At 50.7% G+C, this 21,243-nt stretch overlaps 9 protein-coding genes across 9 annotated transcripts; 4 read left to right on the top strand and 5 right to left on the bottom strand.

Moving 5' to 3' along the window:
• Positions 1-691: 691 nt before the first annotated feature.
• COCSADRAFT_173738 (uncharacterized protein) lies at positions 692-1,551 on the top strand (the record flags this gene model as incomplete). Its single annotated transcript, XM_007704571.1, has 5 exons — positions 692-731; positions 791-830; positions 881-897; positions 967-1,072; positions 1,152-1,551. The coding sequence occupies 5 exons, from the start codon at positions 692-694 to the stop codon at positions 1,549-1,551; spliced, it is 603 nt and encodes a 200-aa protein (XP_007702761.1).
• A 985-nt stretch (positions 1,552-2,536) lies between these two features.
• COCSADRAFT_39128 (uncharacterized protein) lies at positions 2,537-4,479 on the bottom strand. The gene is made up of 2 exons (XM_007704384.1): positions 3,542-4,479; positions 2,537-3,482 (listed from the first exon to the last, which is right to left on the bottom strand). The coding sequence occupies exons 1-2, from the start codon at positions 4,134-4,136 to the stop codon at positions 2,824-2,826; spliced, it is 1,254 nt and encodes a 417-aa protein (XP_007702574.1). The 5' UTR covers positions 4,137-4,479; the 3' UTR covers positions 2,537-2,823.
• Positions 4,480-4,734: 255 nt separating this feature from the next.
• Positions 4,735-5,982, top strand: COCSADRAFT_39129 (uncharacterized protein). The gene has a single exon (XM_007704385.1). It carries the CDS (start codon positions 5,055-5,057, stop codon positions 5,721-5,723), a length of 669 nt encoding a protein of 222 aa, XP_007702575.1. The 5' UTR covers positions 4,735-5,054; the 3' UTR covers positions 5,724-5,982.
• A 2,110-nt stretch (positions 5,983-8,092) lies between these two features.
• Positions 8,093-11,100, bottom strand: COCSADRAFT_39131 (uncharacterized protein). The gene is made up of 6 exons (XM_007704386.1): positions 10,879-11,100; positions 10,811-10,828; positions 10,667-10,743; positions 10,539-10,605; positions 8,536-10,483; positions 8,093-8,445 (listed from the first exon to the last, which is right to left on the bottom strand). Exons 1-6 carry the CDS (start codon positions 10,958-10,960, stop codon positions 8,385-8,387), a joined length of 2,253 nt encoding a protein of 750 aa, XP_007702576.1. The 5' UTR covers positions 10,961-11,100; the 3' UTR covers positions 8,093-8,384.
• Positions 11,101-11,587: 487 nt separating this feature from the next.
• On the top strand, positions 11,588-11,964 carry COCSADRAFT_96666 (uncharacterized protein; the record flags this gene model as incomplete). The annotated part of the gene is made up of 3 exons (XM_007704572.1): positions 11,588-11,732; positions 11,777-11,885; positions 11,937-11,964. 3 exons carry the CDS (start codon positions 11,588-11,590, stop codon positions 11,962-11,964), a joined length of 282 nt encoding a protein of 93 aa, XP_007702762.1.
• A 122-nt stretch (positions 11,965-12,086) lies between these two features.
• Positions 12,087-13,605, bottom strand: COCSADRAFT_344235 (uncharacterized protein; the record flags this gene model as incomplete). Its single annotated transcript, XM_007704573.1, has 3 exons — positions 12,087-13,003; positions 13,056-13,476; positions 13,540-13,605. The coding sequence occupies 3 exons, from the start codon at positions 13,603-13,605 to the stop codon at positions 12,237-12,239; spliced, it is 1,254 nt and encodes a 417-aa protein (XP_007702763.1). The 3' UTR covers positions 12,087-12,236.
• A 531-nt stretch (positions 13,606-14,136) lies between these two features.
• On the bottom strand, positions 14,137-15,634 carry COCSADRAFT_39133 (uncharacterized protein). The gene is made up of 4 exons (XM_007704387.1): positions 15,348-15,634; positions 15,182-15,298; positions 14,502-15,020; positions 14,137-14,452 (listed from the first exon to the last, which is right to left on the bottom strand). Exons 1-4 carry the CDS (start codon positions 15,408-15,410, stop codon positions 14,381-14,383), a joined length of 771 nt encoding a protein of 256 aa, XP_007702577.1. The 5' UTR covers positions 15,411-15,634; the 3' UTR covers positions 14,137-14,380.
• Positions 15,635-15,853: 219 nt separating this feature from the next.
• Positions 15,854-17,929, bottom strand: COCSADRAFT_123017 (uncharacterized protein). Its single transcript, XM_007704574.1, has 4 exons — positions 17,730-17,929; positions 17,405-17,671; positions 16,243-17,356; positions 15,854-16,189 (listed from the first exon to the last, which is right to left on the bottom strand). The coding sequence occupies exons 1-4, from the start codon at positions 17,920-17,922 to the stop codon at positions 16,033-16,035; spliced, it is 1,731 nt and encodes a 576-aa protein (XP_007702764.1). The 5' UTR covers positions 17,923-17,929; the 3' UTR covers positions 15,854-16,032.
• A 127-nt stretch (positions 17,930-18,056) lies between these two features.
• Positions 18,057-20,837, top strand: COCSADRAFT_183449 (uncharacterized protein). The gene is made up of 4 exons (XM_007704575.1): positions 18,057-18,250; positions 18,305-19,531; positions 19,583-20,410; positions 20,463-20,837. The coding sequence occupies exons 1-4, from the start codon at positions 18,107-18,109 to the stop codon at positions 20,592-20,594; spliced, it is 2,331 nt and encodes a 776-aa protein (XP_007702765.1). The 5' UTR covers positions 18,057-18,106; the 3' UTR covers positions 20,595-20,837.
• The last annotated feature ends 406 nt before the right edge of the window (positions 20,838-21,243 follow it).

The raw sequence follows: 21,243 nt of genomic DNA on the forward strand, positions 1-21,243 counted from the left end.
CGTTAAAGTTCTCCTAGTAACAGTGTCATATCAAAGCGTTTACTACATGCGAGCCGTAGCTGCACTAATCTATCTGAAGCTACCTCAATAGGTCTATATGTATAAACGTGCAGCTGCCGACAAGTTCCAACTACGGACAATGCCATCCGTGTGTTATCGCACAACAGTGCATTCTGTCAAGCCAACTTGCACTGCCTTGCAGCTACAGCTTTGGCGGCGGTACACCCTTCTCCCAGCGGATATGTTGATTGGTATTCTAGTGCTGTAGCTGATGTTGGTAGAGCGCTTAGCTGTCAGGACCATTGAAGGATTTCAGTCTCAGCGCGAATCGGTCGTGTCAATTAGGTCTACTCTCTCCACTCGCTCCAGTCACTTGATGTGGTCTTGGCACGTTTCTCATCAGGCTTCTTGGGACTCTGAATACTTTCCATACGTACCACTTAATATGTTGTAATGACGCGACTAGATTATGAATGTCGACGAACTGCACGTGACGTTCCCCATTTGGATGGTTCGTCCGCAAAGCCGAGCTATGACGTTCAGTAGCTCCACATCTGCCGAGCGACACATGCTCAAGCTCGGTAAACTGACAACATCCCCCAAATCCCTCTTAACACGGGTCACTTTCGTCTTTTTGTTTCACCTGCCTGGTCGCTGTTCGTGCAAGTCCTACCTCATAATCCTCGGAATCATGTCTGAATACATCGACTTCAGCAAGCCCAGTCTCTGGAGTAAGTATTGCGATCAAGCCTTGCCCCACTCGTAAACACAAAGACTTACAAGGCAACAGTATCTGTGGCCAGCATTGCGTTCAACCCTACCTTTTGGAAGTGAGTTGGCATCGTCAAACTTTTGTAGAATATACTGACATATGGTATAGCATTGCAGCTCAGCAAGGTATGTACTTAAGGGTTGCAACGGACAGCCATAAAAACACGCAAACGACACGAGCCTAACTAGTACCAGAATACCACAACAAAGCCATTACAAAAATCTTCGGTGGTAACTCGCGACTTGGTTGCTATGCGCTCGCTGTGACCATCTTTTCGCTGGGTATCTTCAGAGACTACCTGTACGTACAGAGGGTGAAACGTCATTCGCGGGGCATTTCAATCCTTCGTCTATCGACTTCGACCGCTAACAAAACCCAGCTACAACGAAGCTCTTGCAGACCAACCCACACATCCAGCACTCCTGTCTCCTGCAATAAAGTACTCGGCAATCCCGCTTTTCCTCACTGGAAATGTCCTCGTCGTGACCTCGATGTGGGCTCTTGGTGTCACTGGTACTTATTTAGGAGACTACTTTGGAATCCTCATGGATGAGCCCGTCACGACCTTCCCTTTCAACGTCTCCAGCTCTCCCATGTACCATGGCTCTACCATGTCTTTCTTGGCTACTGCGATCTGGTATGGCAAGCCAGCCGGCATCCTCCTTTCTGGGCTGGTAGCGGTTGCCTATTCGATTGCATGCAAGTGGGAGGACCCCTTTACGGCCATGATCTACCGCAAGAGAGAAGAGGAGAGGTCCAGGGGAAAGAAAGGCCAGTAGAGATCTCTATTCTGCGGCTGACACGATGGGGCAAGGTAGTGTTAAGCCAGAGACAACCTACACCGCCCAAAATACACGCACTCTGATAACCACGCTTCGGCTGAAGAGTAGCGGAGAAAGAGTTGGAACAGCACGTCTTTTCAACACCGGCGTCCAGGTCTATCTTGAAAAGGTATTCAGCTGCCAGCTTGTTGAGGAGTATACATAGGAGCATTAAAAGCACATTTGATTTGCCATGACATCATAGCCCAAAGCGACAAGACCCAGAGCGACATCTCCTTATATCTTCCGCCGGTAAGTAAGGTACCGTTGGCTTGGTGATGACGCTGGTTCAACTTGGAAGGACGTAGCTGTTACTGTGCCTCCTGTTAGACTACAGGTCTTCTCATGCGTGTTTTTTCCCAGTCACTTATTAAATTGAGAGTTGTTGTGCGGTTCACAAGTAGATCGATCACTACGTGGTATTAATAAGATGAACACAATGTCTTATCTTTCAACATTCTTGATAATCCATGACACAGAATTGCGAGGCAAGCTCAGCGTCAAAAATAGGATCTGATGTAAGCCTACCTACTTCTACATAACTATAGTCCGTGCGACTACTACAATATCCTTACCACACCTCTAGCTGAACAAGAGGGTTAACGCTATTTGCCAGCCTCGATAGATACGCCGAGTACATTGCATCTGTATTATGAAACTTGTTTGGATAACTATGCACAGTGTGTTTTTCATGTGAGTTTGAGTTGGGATTTAGTGGTGTGGATCTGGGGTGTATGCATATGTGTGGGGTTCGGGCTAATGCGGGAAAGCATCAGTGTCGTAGATAAGGTTAGGCGGGACGGAAGGGACGGAAGGGGATCTGGTTTTGCTGGGATGGTACTAGAACTATGCAACTATGACTACATATCAAGATGCAGGAGTGTTGGTTGTGGATTGTGATTGGGTATAAAGTGGCGGTAATTATTATTTAAATTCTATACTACCGCTTGATATTTGCGCAGAGGAGGGGGTGGTTGTCAATAGTGAATAGTTGATGTTGGCAACATAAAAAGTGATAGAATAGCCAGCGCTGTGATCTCTAACATTACAGACTGTTACGATAGGAGAAAAATGTAAAAGCAGATGGGTATGATGCTTTTCTATGTACAAAGTGCAGTAAAGACGGACTGAGCTGCTAGAAAATGAGTGACCGTCATGCCGTGCGTTTCATTGGACTTGTTTTGACATTAAAATTGATGTAACGTCCTAAGTGGAAAACAAACAATGTGATTACATATCACGGGAGGCACCGCCCCTTGAAGGCCTTGAGCTGGGTGGGTTTCCAGCATGTGGCACACCGTTATGGTTCAGGACGCCCAACTCGCTATCGTCCACACTGTGTGAACCCATTTGGGCATCTGTCCTCCTCCTTGCGCTTGCACCTGCCTTGTTCCATCCCTCTGTGCCAACGTAAGAGCCCCTGCCTACGCCAATACCCCATGCACGCTCGTAGCTTCGTGGTCCCCAGGCCCAGCCCGCACCTCGCGTGACGGGGAGGTGGTACCAGCGGAATGAGAACCACGCACAGGTTACACCGATCAATGTGCCAAACAGCATGTCGAAGCCAAAGTGACGGTAGTCGGTGTAGCGTGTGCTAGTAATGTAAATGGCAGAGCCAATCGGTACGAGAATGAGGACCAGAGTGTATACGGGCGGCGCAGCATTTTGGTAGCGAATGGGGACTACGGCATCGTCGCTGTACGCTGCGGATGAAAGAGAAGTGTCTTGCTTGTGCACTGGCAGCGTAGTTTGCTTCTTGAGGTTGGATGGGGTGACGGCCGAAGTGTAGGCTGGGTTCGTTGAGAAAGGACGGGGTGGAAGAAAGGGGATTGCGACGCTGAATTTGGAAGCCAGAAAGAGAGTGAGATAGAGGAGACCGGCCCATGAAACTAAAGGAGTAATGGTTAGCAAAAGTTCATCAGCAAGAGGGGCGCGAAAAATGGCTTACAGCTGGAGTGTCCACTTGGGAAAGACTTAAAGCCGTCTTTGAGGCGATCATTGTCTGTCTGAGTGCAGATGCCAGAAGTGACGAGTACCCAGGCTGGATCAAAGATATCTCCAACAACGGGGTTTACGGCGAAGTCGGCGATGCGATTAAGATCTGGCTTGCACCTCGACAGCAGGTCTGGTCTCGGCTTTCCAAACAAGTTCTTCATGCCCTGAGTGATCAAAAAGGCCGTCGCAAGTGAAAGCGCCAGGCCCATCCATCCCGTATTCCACTCCCAGAGCTTCCTCCTCCAAATGAGCGCCTTTGGTGTTCCGCGCTCGGCCGTAGGTCCAGGGACGAAGATGAGACATACTACCATGATGATGCCAGCAGGCGCAAGGAGCGAAACAACAACCAGAAGCCAGGTGGGTATCATTTCGCTCGTCTGGTAGGGATATGAGATGTTGAGGTCGACGGGTGAGAAAGGACGGCGGAAGGGTTCGACATACTCCCAGCCGGCAGCCACGGCTGCGATGGCGATGATGACGATCCAGTCAAAGATGTAGGATGCGACCAGTCGTGCCGACGGTCTATTAGTTCCTTTGAAGGCCTGCATGTTTACCATGCTCGAAAGAATGTGTACAACGCCAACGAAGTAGAGGGTTATGGAGGTGGATGGTTAGAATCAAGTAGTGCGAGTGTCAAACGTTGCAGACGGCTCAGGTTGACAGGCGCATGGGCGGATGCTTTGAACTTGTTGATCTTGGCGGGAGTGTCGAGTGTTTTGGGTATGATTTGAAGTGCTAGTGCGTGTCACCGAGAAGAAAAGCAAGCGTAGTTTGACGTGTGCAGTGTGGAGCGGGTGCAAGCATGAATGGTGTTACCATGGGCGAGTAATATGATGATTGAGAGATGATAAGTGACGGAGTGAAGGGTTCAAGGGGTGAGGCAAGAGGGCACGCGATAACTGCCAAGTGCCCAGCGGGACGGCTTGAGGCTGTGAGGGCAGGGCTCGAGGCGGTGGCCTGAATGGATACGGCGGCGTCTCAGCAGGCGCCCAGAGCGTTGCCAGTCTATTGCGTTTGCGCCGGCGTACTGGCGTATGCGCTGAGACTGGACGTCGGTCGGGTCGGACATGGACGTATGCTCTAAGTACACTATTGCCATACGTGGAGTGATGATGATGGCCATGAGAATGATGATGACAATGGCTGTCGGAATGCGGGTGCTAGGACGGCCAGGGTTTAGTCCAGGACATGATGTGCGACGGTAGGGGCAAAGTCTCCGCACCTCCGCCCACGTCATCCTCTGTGCTTGGTTTTTCTTAGCTGTTAGGGCTGGCCCGGAGTTGTGTGTTGTGCCTATACGCAGACGCAAACGCAGACGCATACGCACGGTACAGTCAGTCGTGCAGCACCGAGGCTCAGCCCCAGTGACTGCGTCTCCTGCATCCGAATACGGACAAATACGAATATCCAGCACGCCCGAAAGCCGGCCACCGTCAGACAAGCGCATCCAAGCCAGCCAGCCCACCATGGCGCTACCGCCGCCAACCATTGACCTATTGCTCAACCTCATCGACACCCGCCCGCAGTCCATCCTCACGTCGCTGGCACAGCACCCGCACCTAGCCTCGGCGCGCGATGCTCATGGCTACTCTCTGGTCCACGCCGCCGCCTCCTACAACCAACTCGCCGTGCTGCGCGACCTGATTCAAAAATTCAATGCCGATGTCAACATCCTAGACGAGGACGGCGAAACGCCCCTCTTCGCAGCCGAAAAAATCGAAGTCGCAAAATGCCTGGTCGAGGAGCTGGGTGCAGACACTAGCATGCGTAATGGTGAGGGTCAAACGGCCGAAGACAAGATTGGCGAAGAAGAAGGCGAGGCACACGAAGTCTACCAGTACCTGAGGAGTCGGAGAACTGGCTCTGAGCCAATACCGGCGGGTCTTGTAGAAACTGAGAGTGTACACCCCCCGCCGCCATTACCCGGCGGTGTCAAGGTCAATATGGGCACTATGGAAGAAGATGCCGCTGAGGCGCCAGATCCGGAGATACGGCGGCGGATCGAAGAATTGGCGGCGAGAGACGACTACAACTCGGAGGAGGTGCAGAGTCAACTGAGAGAGCTCGTGCAAGATGTTGTCAGTGGCATTGGAGGTGAGGACGGAGGAAGAAGCGTAAAGAGAAGGGTCGACTGAGGACGACAACAAACCACAGCAACAACCGCCGCACCAACCAACCACACATCACGTGCTTGGAAGGTGCCCTAAAAGAGATGCAAAAGGGATGCAAAAGGGATGCAAAAGGGATCCCCACAAAGTATGCCAGCGACAAGCCCCGTCGGTCATTGTCGAGCCAAAATGAGAAAGGCCCCGAGTTCCTCCCACTGTGTGACTAGAAAACAGTCCAGACCATCCAGATAGTTCTAATAAATCATAAAACCAAGCTGTTTCACCATGTCCTTTCCTCATCACGTACTACTCTAATTTGATTTCGTGGGCCCTTCATCTCCCCGCATCTCCCCCACATCCTGCATTCTCATGTCAGTTTGCCAGCACGTCTGGACGCAAACCATCCCAGCAACACCAATCAACCTGCCCTGACTGATACTATCAATCAACAGCCTCATAAGCCCTCGCCAAACTCTATTTCCCTTCTGACATTGGTGCCGGACCAGTATGTTCAGCATCTCGTTGTAACCCTAGTCCTCTACCCGACCTATCGGATACGGTCCCGTTGTCGATTGGCCAGGTCCGGGTTAATCACGGCCCCATGAAACCGGCGATACTTATACTCCACCCTGCACGATTCACAAATCGAGTGTCTGAAAAGGGTTATGCCTCCGTCTGTACTTATTAATCATAGAGACTGTGAGGTTGTGTGAGTTGGGCGCTTAACATCATGGCGGCTATTCTTACGCCTGGTGGTGTTTGTGAGAGTCGATGGTATCTCAAAACTGCTGCACAGCAGTCAGTATTTACTGTAGCAGTACTATGTAGTGTACACAAAGTCGTTAAGCGCAGTCTATGGGCTACTATGCAGGGGTGCATGTCAACGATCATGCCCATCACCAACCTACAACCTGAGTCGGAGCAAGAAGATCAACCAGGCATTTGCCTCGACATCCTGACTCAGTAGATGCGGTTCTTGCATCACGCCTTTTATCTCCGCCCTATCCCCGGGCACCCGCCCAAGTCGCAGTCATACCAAACCTACCGTTAACGGCAAAAAAGACGTCCAATCTCAGTACAACCCGCCCGTTGATTGCAGTCGCATTACTTCGGACTTTCTCTGTCGGACGTACTTCCCTCTTGGGCCCACCTTTGGACCTTCTATGGCTCGCATTCGCGCCGACGGCATCGGTCGCCATCGGCGTCGGCCTTTTCTTCTCTCCTTCTTTTTCCTTCGAGCCCTCTCTTCTCGGCACAAAAAACAAAACTAAGCCTACGCCGCCTCGGCGGATTTACATCGCCACTGATGCTTTCAGGCCCCCCCTCTTCCTCTGCCCTGCCCTCCGCCCCCCGTGCTCCACCCTCCCCCCTTTGATATTTCCAACCACTTGGTTGTTTTACTGCAAAGGGAAGGGAATGTGAAAATGTGTTGATTCTAGTCGGTCAAATACGCTGCTTTTTCGGCGCTGTTCGGTCTGTAGAGTGGGTTTTTACTGCTTGTCAACTGGGGTTGACCACGCTTACACAATGCTTGCTCAGCACAACGTGTGTCTTCGTACTTTGAGTTCAGAGGTAGTGGGATGGTAAGAATCAGAAGGGCGTGAGGGGGGATCATTGGTCCATAGTGTTGCAGTTACTGCCATTATCGTGATTCTACATAGTCTGACTCCTATATGGTGTTTACCTATATGATATGAACTTATTGCATCATTAACCTCTATATCACATCTTCAGGCCCCCGATTATACCCAAACAACTCAATTGATTATAAACTGATACACAAAGTAAGTCAATCCACCCAGAAAACCATAACCTGAAGCCATATTCAACACTTAGATGTGGCAAAGACTAACCATGAGCCGCATCCACAAACCTACCTTGGCACAAACCAAAGCAACCCACAAAAGAGCCCCATCCTCTCCCTCCCCACATAAGAGCCTCTCATCCACATGAGGAAATTAAACGGGAATGACCTCTCTATTCAGTTAGCCCGCCCTTTCACCACCACTTACCTCCACCTCCTGAACAACTCGCCCCAAACACCTACGACCCGGCCCGCTCCCCCCTTACCCTTGAAACCTTAATCCCAAAACAAACAAACTCCACAACGGAACATACCATCCCTCTATATATTCCTCATCAAACAACTCAGACCGCAAAATGAAAAATATCTTATTACAATCTATGTATACATATAAGGAATCAAGGCAAAAAAAAGGAAAAAAACTGATGGGGATGAAAGATTGTTGGGGGAGAAGGGAAAAAAAGTAAAACAATAAGCCCCACCCGCGTCCCTATACTCGATCATTTAGGTGTTAATTACCCGTTTGGGAAATTGTGGCGTAGCAGAAAGAGAGAAAGGTGGGTCAAAAGGAAATAAAGAGAGGACATATGTTGCAGTTGAAGTTCTTATAGCTTGTGCATCTCCCTCTACAGGTAACTCTCTACTATTGTGTATGTTGAACGTAGGAAGTTTGCAAGCTGAGTAGTAAGTTTGCAAAGGACGAATTGTCTTATCTAATCGCCGCAATTCCAAGATAATACATATACGAGATGTCATGCAGCAATCACCTTGCATATGTACTTAATATGTACCTGATTTTCCCCACATATAGTAAGTACTATAATACCCACGCGCCCCAGTCTATACCATATTCCGATACGTCACCCCCCGCCCGCCCATCATAATCAACACTGAATCCCGTATTTCCTCAGCGTCTCCTTCGCAGTCGTAATCCTTATTCCGATCCTTTTTGCACACAAAAGTATTAGTCTACGCAACCATGCACCATCACCACAAGAGAAGGTCTAAAAAGAAGAAAAAGGAAAAAAAACGTACCTGGCATCTAAATCGTAACTTCCCCACTTCGTAACTTCATCCAACCAATCCCTACACTGTCCCAACACCTCAACATGCTCCTCAGGATGCCCCTCTGCATCCGCCACGCGCCAGATATTCGCCGCCATTTCATACCGTGCACATGGCGCTGTCCAATTATCTTTCAGCCCCCCCGTCAGCAGCGTGCGATCCACGGGCAACACTTCCTTCTCAAGCAGAGCCTTGGCTTCAGCTGGCTGCCCCATATTGCGTAGCGTAGCAGCACGGAGAACATGTAGTATGGCTTTCTCGTCGATGCCTTCCTTGTCCCAGTGCGGGTTGGCGGAGGACTCGCTCCACGCGAGGTTGGCGAGCGAGACAGCGAGGTGATCGTTACGCATGCGTTTGTAGCCGTTCCAGAAGTATATCATTTCTTCAATAGGGGAGATGCCCACGGCGTCGATGAGGGCGCACTTCCATTCTTTGGCGCGGGCTTCCCATTTTTGGATCTTGCGGCTGACGAAGACGTCGAAGGGGAGTTGGCGGGCCATGAACTTCTTTTTGCCCGTGTTAGGAATTACCTTTTTCATGATTTCTTCGGCTTTTTCGCCGTACTTCTTTGCTTCGGTGGGGTTTGTGGTCTTGTTTTTTCGGCACAGCTCGATGTAGGACGCGGCAATGATGTAGTAGTATAGTCCGTGACTCCAGTTGTTCAGAGTGATGCATTTCTCGAACCCAGCGGCAGCGGCCTCGTATTCGTGCATGTACATGTTGTTGAGACTACGTTCGAACCAGCCCAGGGCCTCAAGTTGCTTGAGCTTCGTCTCGCCCGCCTCGGCTATGAATTGAACAGCCTTTTCGAGCTCTTTCTCAGATGCCAGCATTCGGGATTCCTCAAGAAGCCACAGATGACTCTGGGGATACCTTTCACGCATGTAACGGAGCAAAGCCATGCATTTCTCCTTGGGATATGCGCCCTCTCCGTGTGATGGGAGAATGTCGCAGAAATTCGTAAATCCGTTTAGATATCCCATCAGGACCACACCTGCCATAGCACCATGGATATTGTCAAACTTGGTCGCTTGCCACAGCATTCTCATGCCTCGTTCTCGGTCACCCTTAAAGCCGACTACCTTCAGCAAGGTAGCAAACGAGGGCGGTATAAATGAGAGAATGAGTAGTAACATTCCAAAACAAAAGTTAGATCCAGACAGAACAAACGTGTCTACTGGGTGATCACTAAAGGAAGCAATGTCCTCGCCCTCATCGCTTAATGTGAGCCGCTCAAAATATTCAATGGCGTTTGGCATCGAGGAAGATGATGTTTCTCCTGTCACAGGCAGAGCCGGTGCCGAACTAGATTCTACGTTAGCCCTCTTTTGAGCATTGTCCAGTTCCACTGAAGCATTCTTGTCAACAGGAACATTAATGTGACCCGTATATTCCATAGGTGTCGCAACGTCCGGCCGGTCTTCTGCAGCATCCACAAATTCAAAATCATTGTCGTTGTCATCGTTTGCAGCCTTTTTTGTCTCCGGGGTAATTGTCGTAGTCTGTTTGAGATCGGACGTCGAGCCTGTGGCAGATGCATTCGCAGATGCAGCACCGTTGGAGTCCTGAACCTTGCTACTCTTCAAACTCGAAGGGCCTGATCCATCTTTTAAAGAGCCACTCGACCCTGTCGAGTTGAGACTGCTTGTACTCCTTTCTTTAAGGAAGTTCTTCTCATTCTGTATCACACCCTCCAACGCAATATATGCTTTCCTCAGCTTGTAGAAACTCTTGATGGCTTCAGTCAAGCTCTCGTTGAGCACGCCAACAACCGCACTCATCAACTGTGCTTCCGCCATGCATACAACATATTCAGTGCCCGGGGGGTATATCGACGATCGATACGAGTTTGGGTCTTTGCTAGCGCGTCGTTGTTGTTCGTAGGCTGAATTCTCGGCTACATACAAGGCATTGGCGGCTATGCTTCATGTTAGTCTAAGTTGGGAGGACCGAGGGTGGGCATCTGACAATACCTTCGCGGACGATTTCCGGTTCAAACCCCAACGTTGCCCTCATAAAGACGCATACACCTGCTCCGAGCTGTAGTATATAAGCCCAACACTACATGGAATATGTCTGCAAGTTGAACGTTAATACATACCTGGTGAAATGGCGAACTGCCCTTGTTAAGGTGAATTTCGGCGTTTTCGATGTCGTCGGCCATGATATAGTTAACAGCTATGTTCGCACGCCATTAGTCCTCTATGCCACATTGCCCGAAGCAGACAATCAGTAGGATTCCTACCACCCATAGCTTCCTGAACTACCGAGTGTCAGCAACCCATTCTGCCTCATGAATACCACAAGCCTCACTCTGTGCAAACTCATCTAAAGAGTCAAGACTCTTCGAATGTCCAGGCGTGTGGCCTTTGAGCCACCCACCGACTTTGAACATGTTGGCTAAAAAGAAAGTCTGATAGGCGGGGGAGAAGATCAAAGCTTCGCCAGCAGAAAAGTTGGGCAAGGGAAAACGGAGCAAAAGTTGAGGGAGGAGAGAGAGAGTATAGTATATTACAAGGGTCCGCGGATAGCGGGATAGCCCTAGCAAACGCGATGAGCGGGTATCTATGTATGCATTAACCTAGTAAGCAATCCAGACAAACGCGCCTAATGCGTCGGAGCTAAACGCAGCACGTCATGCACTTTGCCGGCGGTCAGATAGGCATAGGTACATTTCGCCAGCGCAAGCCCACGCATGCTTACACCCAAGTGTTACAAATATAGTAACGGGCAGCCTGGAAAAAAGGATTTAGTTCCTCTAGGCAGACATATTGTACCTGAGAAGCTAAGCAGCGGGTACAGCTGGAAAGTTAAAATTCCACCCACGAAACGCGAACCGGGGCTTCAATGGGCATCACGTGATTCTTAAAACTGCGGGTAAGTTGCCGCCGCCGCCGCCAATGCTAGAGCCGCGACGACTACCAAGCCTACGGAAGTACAAACACCAATACATCCCTCCCCATCGATCCAGATCCTTCTAGATTATTTTGCAGCCCCAATCGCCCTACATATAATCAGCACAATGTCCGGCTCAGCACAAGGAAGCAACGATATGAAGAAGGCCGTGACCAACGACTCAAAGAACGGCGAGCAACCGCTGGCACCGGAGAAGAAGCCCGCGACACAACTCGAGGAAGACGACGAGTTTGAGGACTTTCCTGTCGAAGGTAGGGCAGCAAGATAAGTTGGCTACAGGATTAGCTAACGGCAGGGCCAGACTGGACAGAGGAGGAGACCCAGATCCCTAACGGCAACACACACCTATGGGAGGAGAGCTGGGATGATGATGACACGAACGATGATTTCGCTGTGCAGCTGAGGTAAGAAGGCCATGTTTGATATTGCGTAGCGCTGAAGCTGACAGCATACAGGGAGGAGCTGAAGAAGCTGGGCAAATGACCAACACACTACCACGATGTTACGACACGATAGCATTCCACCGGGAAGCGGCGATGGTGGTCAATAGAGAGTGCAGTACGACACGGTCTGAGCGGCCAGGGCATATCACAAAAGGCATCATAGCATGTCTAAAGCTACAAACAAAAAGATGGCAATCGAAGCATGGTTCATCAATATTGAAACCACAAGGAGCCATATAGCTACATCATCATAACTTCGAAGATATACCTTCCCTGTTCTTGAGCCACCATTCACCTCTTTGAGTGACTGTTTTACTTACTTGACAGGGCGGAGACACCGGGCAGGTCCTTGCCCTCGAGCAGCTCAAGCGACGCGCCGCCTCCGGTTGAGACGTGGGAGAGCTTGTCTTCTACACCGTACTTGGCCGCCACAGTAGCGGTGTCACCACCACCGATGATGACAATCTTGCCGCTCTGCGCAGCGTCAACAGCGGCATCAAGTGTCGCCTTAGTACCAGCGGCAAATTTGTCGAACTCGAACACACCAGCAGGACCATTCCAGAGGATAGTTTGCGCCTCATCGATGGCCTCCTTGTAGAGCTTGATCGACTTCTCTCCACAGTCGAGACCCATCCAGCCATCTGGAATGCCATCCTTATCCTCGGCGTAGCCAGTGTTGGCGTTCTTGTCAAACTTATCGGCGGTGATGTAGTCGACAGGCAGCACAATCTTGACATTGTTCTTCTTCGCCTTCTCGACAAGGTCCTTGACGGTCTTGCTGCCAGCCTCATCGAATAAGCTGTCACCAATCTTGACGCCCTCAAGAGTCTTCTTGAAGGTGAAGGACATGCCTCCGCAGATGATCAGGCTGTTGACCTTGCCAAGCAGGTTGTCGATCAATTGGATCTTGTCAGAGACCTTTGCACCACCAAGAATGGCGAGGAAAGGTCGCTTGGGCTCCTCGAGTGCTTTTGCGAAGTAATCAAGCTCCTTCTTGACAAGGAAGCCAGAGGCCTTTTGTGGAAGGTCGACACCGACCATGGAGCTGTGCGCACGGTGAGCAGTACCGAAAGCGTCGTCTGTGGATGATCAGCTTTGTGTTTCTACCGACGCACTCATTGTATCACTCACTGATGTAGACATCACCCAGAGCAGTTAAGCCTTTCCTGAACTCGTCGACCTTGCTCTTGTCTACCTTTTGCTTCTTGCCCTCATCGTCCTTGTAGCTACCCTCTTCCTCAGCGTGGAAGCGTAGGTTCTCTAGTAGGATGACCTGGCCACCGCTAGCGCTGTTGACGGTATCCTCGACCGACTTGCCAACGCAGTCGTCAGTAAAGGTGACGCTCTTGCCAAGGAGCTTCTCCAGCTCGGCAACAACCGGCTTGAGGCTGTATTTTGCGTTTGGCTTGCCGTCTGGTCGGCCAAGGTGGGACATGAGGATGACGGCTTTAGCGCCATTGTCGATGGCGTGCTTAATTGTGGGAAGTGCGCCGACTATGCGCTGGTTGTTGGTGATGTTCTTGTCGGCGTCCAGAGGGACGTTGAAGTCGACCTAGAGGTCGTCAGGATTAGATGTGACCTCTGAATTGTACAAAAGATCACGAGATTCACTTACTCGAATCAGGACGCGCTTGTCCTTCAGATCGACGTCGGCGATCGATAGCTTGTTGGAGAGAGACATGACGTGTGTAGGGGTGTACTGCAATGGCGCGTCAGTGAAGCTCTTACTCTTAAGCTATTTGAATTTGGGCACAATTAGTAATGTGCATTGTTTTGAGAGCTCACTTACAGGAGAAGATGTGAATTAAGGAAGAAGAAAAAGGAGGAGGAGGAAAGAAACGGGTGGTGTTTGGTCTGGGTGGTAGTATGTAGCTAAGCTTGGTGGGGGTGGTTGCAGCGGGGCAGTCAGTCCACAAGTTCCTTCTCTCCTGCATGCAAAGCTTCTTGCTCCTTATCGAACCACAAAAAGAAATCTGGTGTGACTAAAACCCAGCCTTATTAGCCAAAGTAAAATGTTTTAGCTGTCCTTGTACTATGCAGAACGCGCGAGTGAGGCTTCCCTCCCCCGCGGCCGAGAGTGACGGCTGGTTTCGGAGGGCAGTAGCTACAAGAGCTTGCAGCTCCTAGCATTTCCTTTCGCCCTCCGGTGGTACATTGACGGTCCCGAGTGTCATTAATGTTTCAAACTAAACAAAGTCATTACGAAATACCCTCATGTTAAACCAACAGTACAATACAATGGAAATAGCATTTCATTCTGATCTAGTTGACAGTTGTACACGCAAACCCTAGCTCCTCTGAACAAAAGATCGACAGACCCAACGCCGCGCAAATGCCCATTCAATTGTAGAGATGCACAAAAAGGTCAAGGGCAGCAAACCAAGATCTTCATGATCTGGCTTATGTGTATCCATGATAGTTGTACAAGGGAAGTCTGTTTGTGTAGTAGGAGAGACTTAGGCGTCTTCGGCGGAGTTGGTCAAGGAAAGGTAAGCAGTCCAGGCAATACCCACACTGGATACAAAAGGCTGACAAAGTGTTAGTCTCGCCTGGGTCTTTCGAGGCCGGGCAACTCACAATTTGGTATTGAATGGGCATGACACGGAAGTTGATGATTTGCACTGCTGGCCAGACCATGTAGTTGGCCTTGAGCGCAGGCACATAGACATCCTGGAACTTGCGCTGCACAGCTCGCTTACCGCCGCCCTCGGCAATTGTCATAAAGGTAAAGAATGCAGCCAGACCAGCTGGAGCAAACAGGAACTGGTCAAAAGCCACGCGCTTCAACGCCGGAATCCATGTAGCAGTCTTTGTGACGGGGAATGTGGCGGACAGGAACCTGAACCACCTGTGCTGGATGGGCGACATGAGGAAACCGTACGACATGAACCTGGTGGTGCGCTCGAAATCAAAGGGCGGCGGCAGTTTCTTCGAATCGGGAATGAGATCGTTCTCGTTGAAGGGGTTGCGCTTGTCAAGGTCGTGAATCTCAATCGCCAGGAAGTCGTCCTTGCCTGGGCCGCCCTTCTTGCGAACGGCGCGCTCTCGCACAGCAGTCAGTGTTTGCGCTACTGTATCCGCAATACCACCCAACACCTGGTATCACTGTTAGTTCCTGCTTTGTGTATTCCTTGTGTATGTATTCGAGATTGATGTCGAAATAGATGCAGCAGTCGCATGGTTCGGAGGGGCGACTGTGTGCGACACGGGGCTCGCAATGCGCACAAGTCTTACGGGGAGCGGAGGAGGGCACATACGGCGTTGGTAATCATGGTAGTGAGGACTGGTCGCGCTGCATAGTACTGGTTGTACTTGCGCGTGAGCAGACTCACGGCAGCCATTTGCAAAAGAAAGACAATCGAATGGAGCAGCGGCTGTTCGCTGTCAGTAGATGGTCAGGCGGTTGTCGGCAGTGTCGCTCACAATCTTTCCGTAGATCCAGCGACTGTTTAGCTGGTAAAGCAGTCTGTGTCTGGTGCTGTTCATGGTAAGTGCTGGGTCCTGTGAAAAAGCTCTAGGTGTAGCGTTGCTCGCAGATGGCGCCCGATGACGTTACTGAACCGCAGCCGAAGGTCCGTGTGGAGCGATAAGTGACCCTCTTCTATCTCTCAAGGCTGTATGGCACAGGCTGGGAAGGCTGTAAGCGGATAAGGATGCTTTTGTGAGCAGAAGAGCAGTCTACCAGTATGAGGGGGTAGAAGGCGCAGCTTGCCTGGGGTTGATGCACGAATGATCATGGTGCAGTGGCGGAGAGTTTCACGCGCCGCGACCAATGACAGCTTTCATAGACCAAGGGACAGGCATCAACTGGAACCAGCCAGTTCCGAAAGGCTGCGGGCTCGTTCTACGAAATTCTATTCAATGCCTATGTGCATCTGATGCTTCACCGTCTATTCACACAAGGTTCCACGGTATAACCCGACACAGTACTCGGATATCTCGGCTCATCTGCTGAGAGGGGGAAGTGATCCTGGCATTCACCAACTTCACAATTAGCATCAGGGGCTGCTACAGACATGCATTCAAGAACGGGGGAAACTCCACAATCCATTCAATCTTCAATAATGCCTGGAAAGACGACCTGGGTATAATGGCTTCTAGAACAGACTCATGGTGCCACAGCAACAACACTGGGCAAGTCGCGGATGTCTACAGCTTCGTTGGTGACCAGATCCACTACCCGTATGGACTCGACCGACAATACACCCGCAGTGAGCGCGAGCAACTTGATATCAGCCGTATAGCAAGACCCAGGCGAGAGTTGTCTGTGTGCAATTAGTATCCTCGGTTCGCAGCCAGTCAGCTTACGTTTACTTACCCTACGCGTATGTCCGTCGTCAAACATATCAAATCTGCCGTCTCTGTCCTTGTATTCTTTTGCTTGGCATAAACAACATTCTCATCCGTGACAGCTGTTGCAAGTAGCTCTCCTGTTTCTACACGGGGACCGCCTACGGATGATGTAGACGGATGTGATCTATGCTTCTTCTCAACATCTCTTGGTCGCTTTACAATGACCAAGATTGCCAGCCTTCGCGTTTTATCGGATCGGTTGACAATGAATACGTCCCATGTAAAGATCTCGCCAACTTGAATGCTAGGTGGCCCAGAAATCGTAAGTGTGACATTCACCTCGTTACTCGAGAGTACATGCCCGTGCTGATCTTGAGAATCGGACCCAACAAGAGCATCCGGATTAGATACGTTTGTCGTTTGACTCATAGAGCTGGTGGGACGGTGAAAAGCCTTGACATGGCCAGATGCTTGTTCAGATGCAAGATCGACGGGTGTCTTCCATTCAATTGCAATGTCCGGCCGGCAATCGCTAGACATGGTGACATTGGCCTCAACGTTGAGGATCAGATAGTGGCCCTTAGTTCCAAGTGATGGAGTTCCATCAGGGGCAAGATCTGGCATAATCTTGTACAGGTATGTCAATTGGTCGCCAGGCTTGTGGCTAACTGTCGCGTCTTGTTCCGTGCTCAGCTCTTTGGTTTTGCCGCCATGTAATGCCAGCTTAACATTCTTGATTCTAACGTCGTATGTAGCGAACTGGGCGACTTCTAGGTCCAAGGAAGCGATCAAAGACAGATCATTCACTGATGCATGGAGTCTTGAATATCTTACTCTCCATATGAGCGGTGGAAGCACCCTGAATATAGGCTTTTGGCCATTCTGGATAGGGCGGACCATTTCTCTTGCAACAGGAGCACTCGGTGTGACTTTGCTGATGCGCATGGCCGAAAGCCGGGGGTGAACACCGACGAGAGTAGGGTCGTTGTCGAATGACTGAAGTAGGTTCAGTGGTGTGGGCACGCGGCTTGGGAGATAATCGTCTTCCAGTGCATCTTCTTTGGGGTTTTCTGCAGGCTTGAAGGAAGCCGTAGGTTGGAAGTAAACTGCGGGCTTATGAAATCTGCCTTGAGGACGGGCTATTTGAAATCAGATACTGCGAATACTTGGTAATCTACAGACCTTACCAATGAAGATATCAACCTTCCAGATGACAAAAGTATGGCCATTATCACCCTCATTATGGCACACAATGCTAGGCTCATCTGAAGACTTGATGGTACCAGAATAAATGAGTTCCTTTGGGGTTCCTGATTTGGGGTCTTGCTCAGGTGGGGGAGCAGTGCTGAAGGCGAATGCTTCTACATTGACCACCAACCTTTCAAGATATCCCTTGAGAATAGAGTCTTCCAACAGTGGTGTTCGAAAGACGACATATACAGCTAGTAGTTCATCTAAAAGCCTATGCATGAGTAAGAGACATGTATTGAATGGTAAGCTGGCGAGACATACCAAGGAGAAGCACCTGTCGCTGCTCCAGAAAAGGTAGAATGGACCCATCATCATCATGTCCCGCACCATCCCAAGACTCGATGGCGGTTTTGATATCGATTTCGGACTTTGCAGGAACAACCGCTTCCAGCACAGAGCTCTCGACGAATTCGAGGCTTTGACGCGGCTGCGCTTCGGCCGTATCTGCAGCCATGGCTACGTCGAAGTGAATAGTAGAGAGGGCACGTGAATCCGGTGCCTGAGCTAGGGGTCCCAGTAACCCGCGCTAGCCACAAGGTCCGTGCAGCAATAAGTTGTTTCCACAGCTCCTTCGCAACCCAGCTCGACGACACGCACACGCGCGACACTCCATCACCTCTCGCCGCAGTCTCACCGCAATGAATGGATATCCGCCTCCAATGGCGCCGCCTGGCTCCACTTGGACAAGTACTAAAACTCCAGATGGCAGGGAATACTACTACAACACGACCACGAAGCTCACCACGTGGGAGAAGCCCGACGAGCTGAAAGATGATGTTGAGGTAGAATATTTCCCATGGACTCTTTAGTTGATTGGTAGCTAATTGTTTGACTAGCGCGCACTCCCTGGCACCGGCTGGGCAGCCCACTGGGCAGATGGCAAGCGATACTTTGCGCATATTGAGACCAAGCAGACAACGTGGACTGTTCCCGATGTTGTTCAGCAGAAAATCGACCAGATGAGGCAGAGCCTGCCGCCTCAGCGACCTCCCCCAGTTGGTCCCTCTAGCTGGGCGGGGGGTCCACCCTCGAATGCGCCGTCGTACGAGAACAGACGCCCCGAACGCGACGAGTACCGTCCTGACCGCCATGACCGTCGCGACGATAGAGACCGGGATCGCGAGTCTGGCTTCGCCGGCGATCGACCCAACATTAGTTTCACGGCAGGAACCGAGCTTCAGTTTTCCACGCCCCACGAGGCCGAGGCTGCTTTCATCAAGGTGCTCAAACAGATCAAGGTTCAGCCTGACTGGTCGTGGCAGCAGGCTGTGCGTGCTGGTATTCATGATCCTAACTGGCGCGCCATACCAGAGCCTGAGAAGCGCGAGGAGGCCTTCCGGAAATATTGCGAAGATTTGCGCGCCCAGGAAAAGCTCAAGGAGCAGGATCGCCAGGCCAAACTACGCTCTGATTTCACTGCTATGCTGCGTTCGCACCCAGAGATCAAATACTACACCCGCTGGAAGACTGCTCTTCCCATTATCGAAGACGAGACCATTTTCCGCTCTGCCAAGGACGACAATGAGCGAAGGACCCTGTTCGAGGAATACATCATCTCTCTCAAAAAGGCGCATGAGGAAGAAGAGGAAGCGAGCAGAGAATCCGCACTCGACCAAGTCATGGGTCTGCTACAGGCACTGGATCTGGAGCCTTTTACTCGCTGGCACACGGCTGAGGAAAAGCTGGAGCGCAACGAGGAGTTCAAGAGTGAAAAGTTCAAGACTTTGACTCGCCTAGATGTCCTCGATCAGTTTGAGAAGCATATCAGGCAGCTCCAGCGCGAGCACAACGATCGAGTTCAGGCCGAGCGACGCATCAAGCGCCGTGTCGAGCGCAAGAACCGCGATGCGTTCATAGAGCTACTTGGTGAACTCAGGCACAAAGGCGCGTTACGTGCTGGCAGCAAATGGAAAAATATTCATGAGCTGGTCCAAGAGGATGCCCGTTACACGGCTATGCTTGGACAAAGCGGATCGTCTCCTCTTGATCTGTTCCGCGATGCTCTCGAAGAAGAAGAGAGCAAATTCCGTACCCTCCGCCGACGGGCCTTGGATGTACTAGAGGTAAGTCTAGCTCTACACTGACATGCAATCCACCGCTAACTATAGCCCTAGCAACAACGATTCGAGGTTACCACATCGACTCCTGTGGAAGAATTCCTAACTGTCATGCGAAAAGATCCTCGCACAGCTGATATTGACGAACAGTCCATGCACAGTATCTACAACTACGTCCTCAACAAAGTGAAGAAACGCGAGGAAGAAGAACGACGAGACGAGGAGTCCAACGAGCGCTACGCCGTAGACAAGCTTCGCTCTGTTATCAAGCACCTTGATCCACCAGTGTCAGTATCAGATGACTGGGAAGTGGTACGTCCCCGTGTTGAGAAGACAGACGAATACCGCGCACTGAAATCAGATACACTACGCGAATCGGCGTTCGATAAGTACATCTCCCGATTGAAGGACAAGGAGAATGATCGTCGGGATAGGAGCAGGCGCGATGATCGCGACCGTGACAGGGATAGACGTGATCGAGATCGTGAGTATCGCAGCGGACATTCTGACTCTCACCGCCATCATCGTACACGCACTCGCTCACCTGAACATGACCCTTACGCTGCAGAGCGTCGACGAGCAGTGCAAGATAGGGAGGCGCGCTACAGAAACAGCGACAGCACGGGCCTGTCTCCTCTTCCGCGTCGCGACCGCCGAGATGATGATCGATATGAGCGCTCTCGTCGAGGCTCTATTGGAGATCATTATGGTCGTGAGCGCCGCGAGCGTGAAGTGGAGCGTGAACGATCTTACGTTAGTAGAGCCGACCCTCGTGAGGCGACTGTTAGTCTGCTCGACTACGGGGACAGCGGTGGCCGCACTTCCTCGACCAGACGCCGTCGCGACAGCGAAGAAAGTTCTAGTAGGCGCGATCGAGAGACCAAGGTATGTAAACAAGCAGTGTTACATTTGACAGGAAACGACTAACTTTTCTCAGCGTGCACGCTACTCTCCCCGTGGTGCGGACCGCAAGTCCAAGACCCCCGCCCCTGAACCGTCGTCCAAGAAGGAAGAAGAAGATCGCGCTCTCCGTAGTGGAAGCGAGGAAGGCGAGATTGAGGAAGATTAGGAGTTTTCCATCATTCACCCCTCGCGTAGGAGGTTGACCCGATATGGTCGCTTCCTAAACACTAAGGGGCCTAATCCCTTTACTCCGAGGCTTAATTACTAAGTAAGTGGGCTTTAGTACTGTCATCCTGTGAATGAGTGAGCAAAATGTTCATTCCAGCAGCTACGGCCATGGTAGCATATACGTCTGTACTGTAGTCTATCAGAGATGTAGCTTATAGAATCCTACTCCTGTAAAAATTTCTGTTTAACTTCTCTTCAATTTCATGGATATCTGCGCCGATACATAGCTATCGTTGTACAATTCAAATTCTCCGTATGCATATGTTATTTGATTGTATCTGAACAATTGTCTCCATCCAGTACATGAATAAGGGACGGGCCCGCCTATTTCTTAGTGAGTGGTCTGTATGTGGATATAGTTGCGAGAGTAAAATCAATGACATTTGAGCCTTGATTCAGACTAACAATCACATGCGAGGGCAGTGGCAAGGGCAGGGTTGTCACAGCAGCTTGGTAGGGCTGTCCCACAGGCCGGGTATTGGTACCGAACATGTACAGTAGCTAAGTATACTAATCTATAATCATGAGTAAATACCCCCCTTAATATTGTTCTTGTTTCTTACATGTGCAGTCGTGAGGGGTAGGCC

The sequence above is a fragment of the Bipolaris sorokiniana genome, assembly GCF_000338995.1.
Source record: "Bipolaris sorokiniana ND90Pr unplaced genomic scaffold COCSAscaffold_12, whole genome shotgun sequence".
Lineage (NCBI taxonomy): Eukaryota > Fungi > Ascomycota > Dothideomycetes > Pleosporales > Pleosporaceae > Bipolaris > Bipolaris sorokiniana.

Bases quoted from the DNA above. Each gene is read 5' to 3' on its own strand.
- COCSADRAFT_39128 (XM_007704384.1), bottom strand. From the start codon at position 4,136: ATGCAGGCCTTCAAAGGAACTAATAGACCGTCGGCACGACTGGTCGCA. The intron at 3,483-3,541 runs GTAAGCCATTTT...TTACTCCTTTAG, and splicing joins CCCAAGTGGACACTCCAGCT to TTTCATGGGCCGGTCTCCTC.
- COCSADRAFT_39129 (XM_007704385.1), top strand. From the start codon at position 5,055: ATGGCGCTACCGCCGCCAACCATTGACCTATTGCTCAACCTCATCGAC.
- COCSADRAFT_39131 (XM_007704386.1), bottom strand. From the start codon at position 10,960: ATGTTCAAAGTCGGTGGGTGGCTCAAAGGCCACACGCCTGGACATTCG. The intron at 10,606-10,666 runs GTATGTATTAAC...TATATACTACAG, and splicing joins GCAGTTCGCCATTTCACCAG to CTCGGAGCAGGTGTATGCGT. The intron at 8,446-8,535 runs GTACGTTTTTTT...GTGTGCAAAAAG, and splicing joins AGTTACGATTTAGATGCCAG to GATCGGAATAAGGATTACGA.
- COCSADRAFT_39133 (XM_007704387.1), bottom strand. From the start codon at position 15,410: ATGAACAGCACCAGACACAGACTGCTTTACCAGCTAAACAGTCGCTGG. The intron at 15,299-15,347 runs GTGAGCGACACT...GACAGCGAACAG, and splicing joins GCTGGATCTACGGAAAGATT to CCGCTGCTCCATTCGATTGT. The intron at 15,021-15,181 runs GTATGTGCCCTC...CAGTGATACCAG, and splicing joins CTACCATGATTACCAACGCC to GTGTTGGGTGGTATTGCGGA.
- COCSADRAFT_123017 (XM_007704574.1), bottom strand. From the start codon at position 17,922: ATGGCTGCAGATACGGCCGAAGCGCAGCCGCGTCAAAGCCTCGAATTC. The intron at 17,357-17,404 runs GTAAGGTCTGTA...GATTTCAAATAG, and splicing joins GAAGGTTGATATCTTCATTG to CCCGTCCTCAAGGCAGATTT. The intron at 16,190-16,242 runs GTAAGTAAACGT...AATTGCACACAG, and splicing joins ACGACGGACATACGCGTAGG to ACAACTCTCGCCTGGGTCTT.
- COCSADRAFT_183449 (XM_007704575.1), top strand. From the start codon at position 18,107: ATGAATGGATATCCGCCTCCAATGGCGCCGCCTGGCTCCACTTGGACA. The intron at 18,251-18,304 runs GTAGAATATTTC...TTGTTTGACTAG, and splicing joins AGCTGAAAGATGATGTTGAG to CGCGCACTCCCTGGCACCGG. The intron at 19,532-19,582 runs GTAAGTCTAGCT...CTATAGCCCTAG, and splicing joins GGGCCTTGGATGTACTAGAG to CAACAACGATTCGAGGTTAC.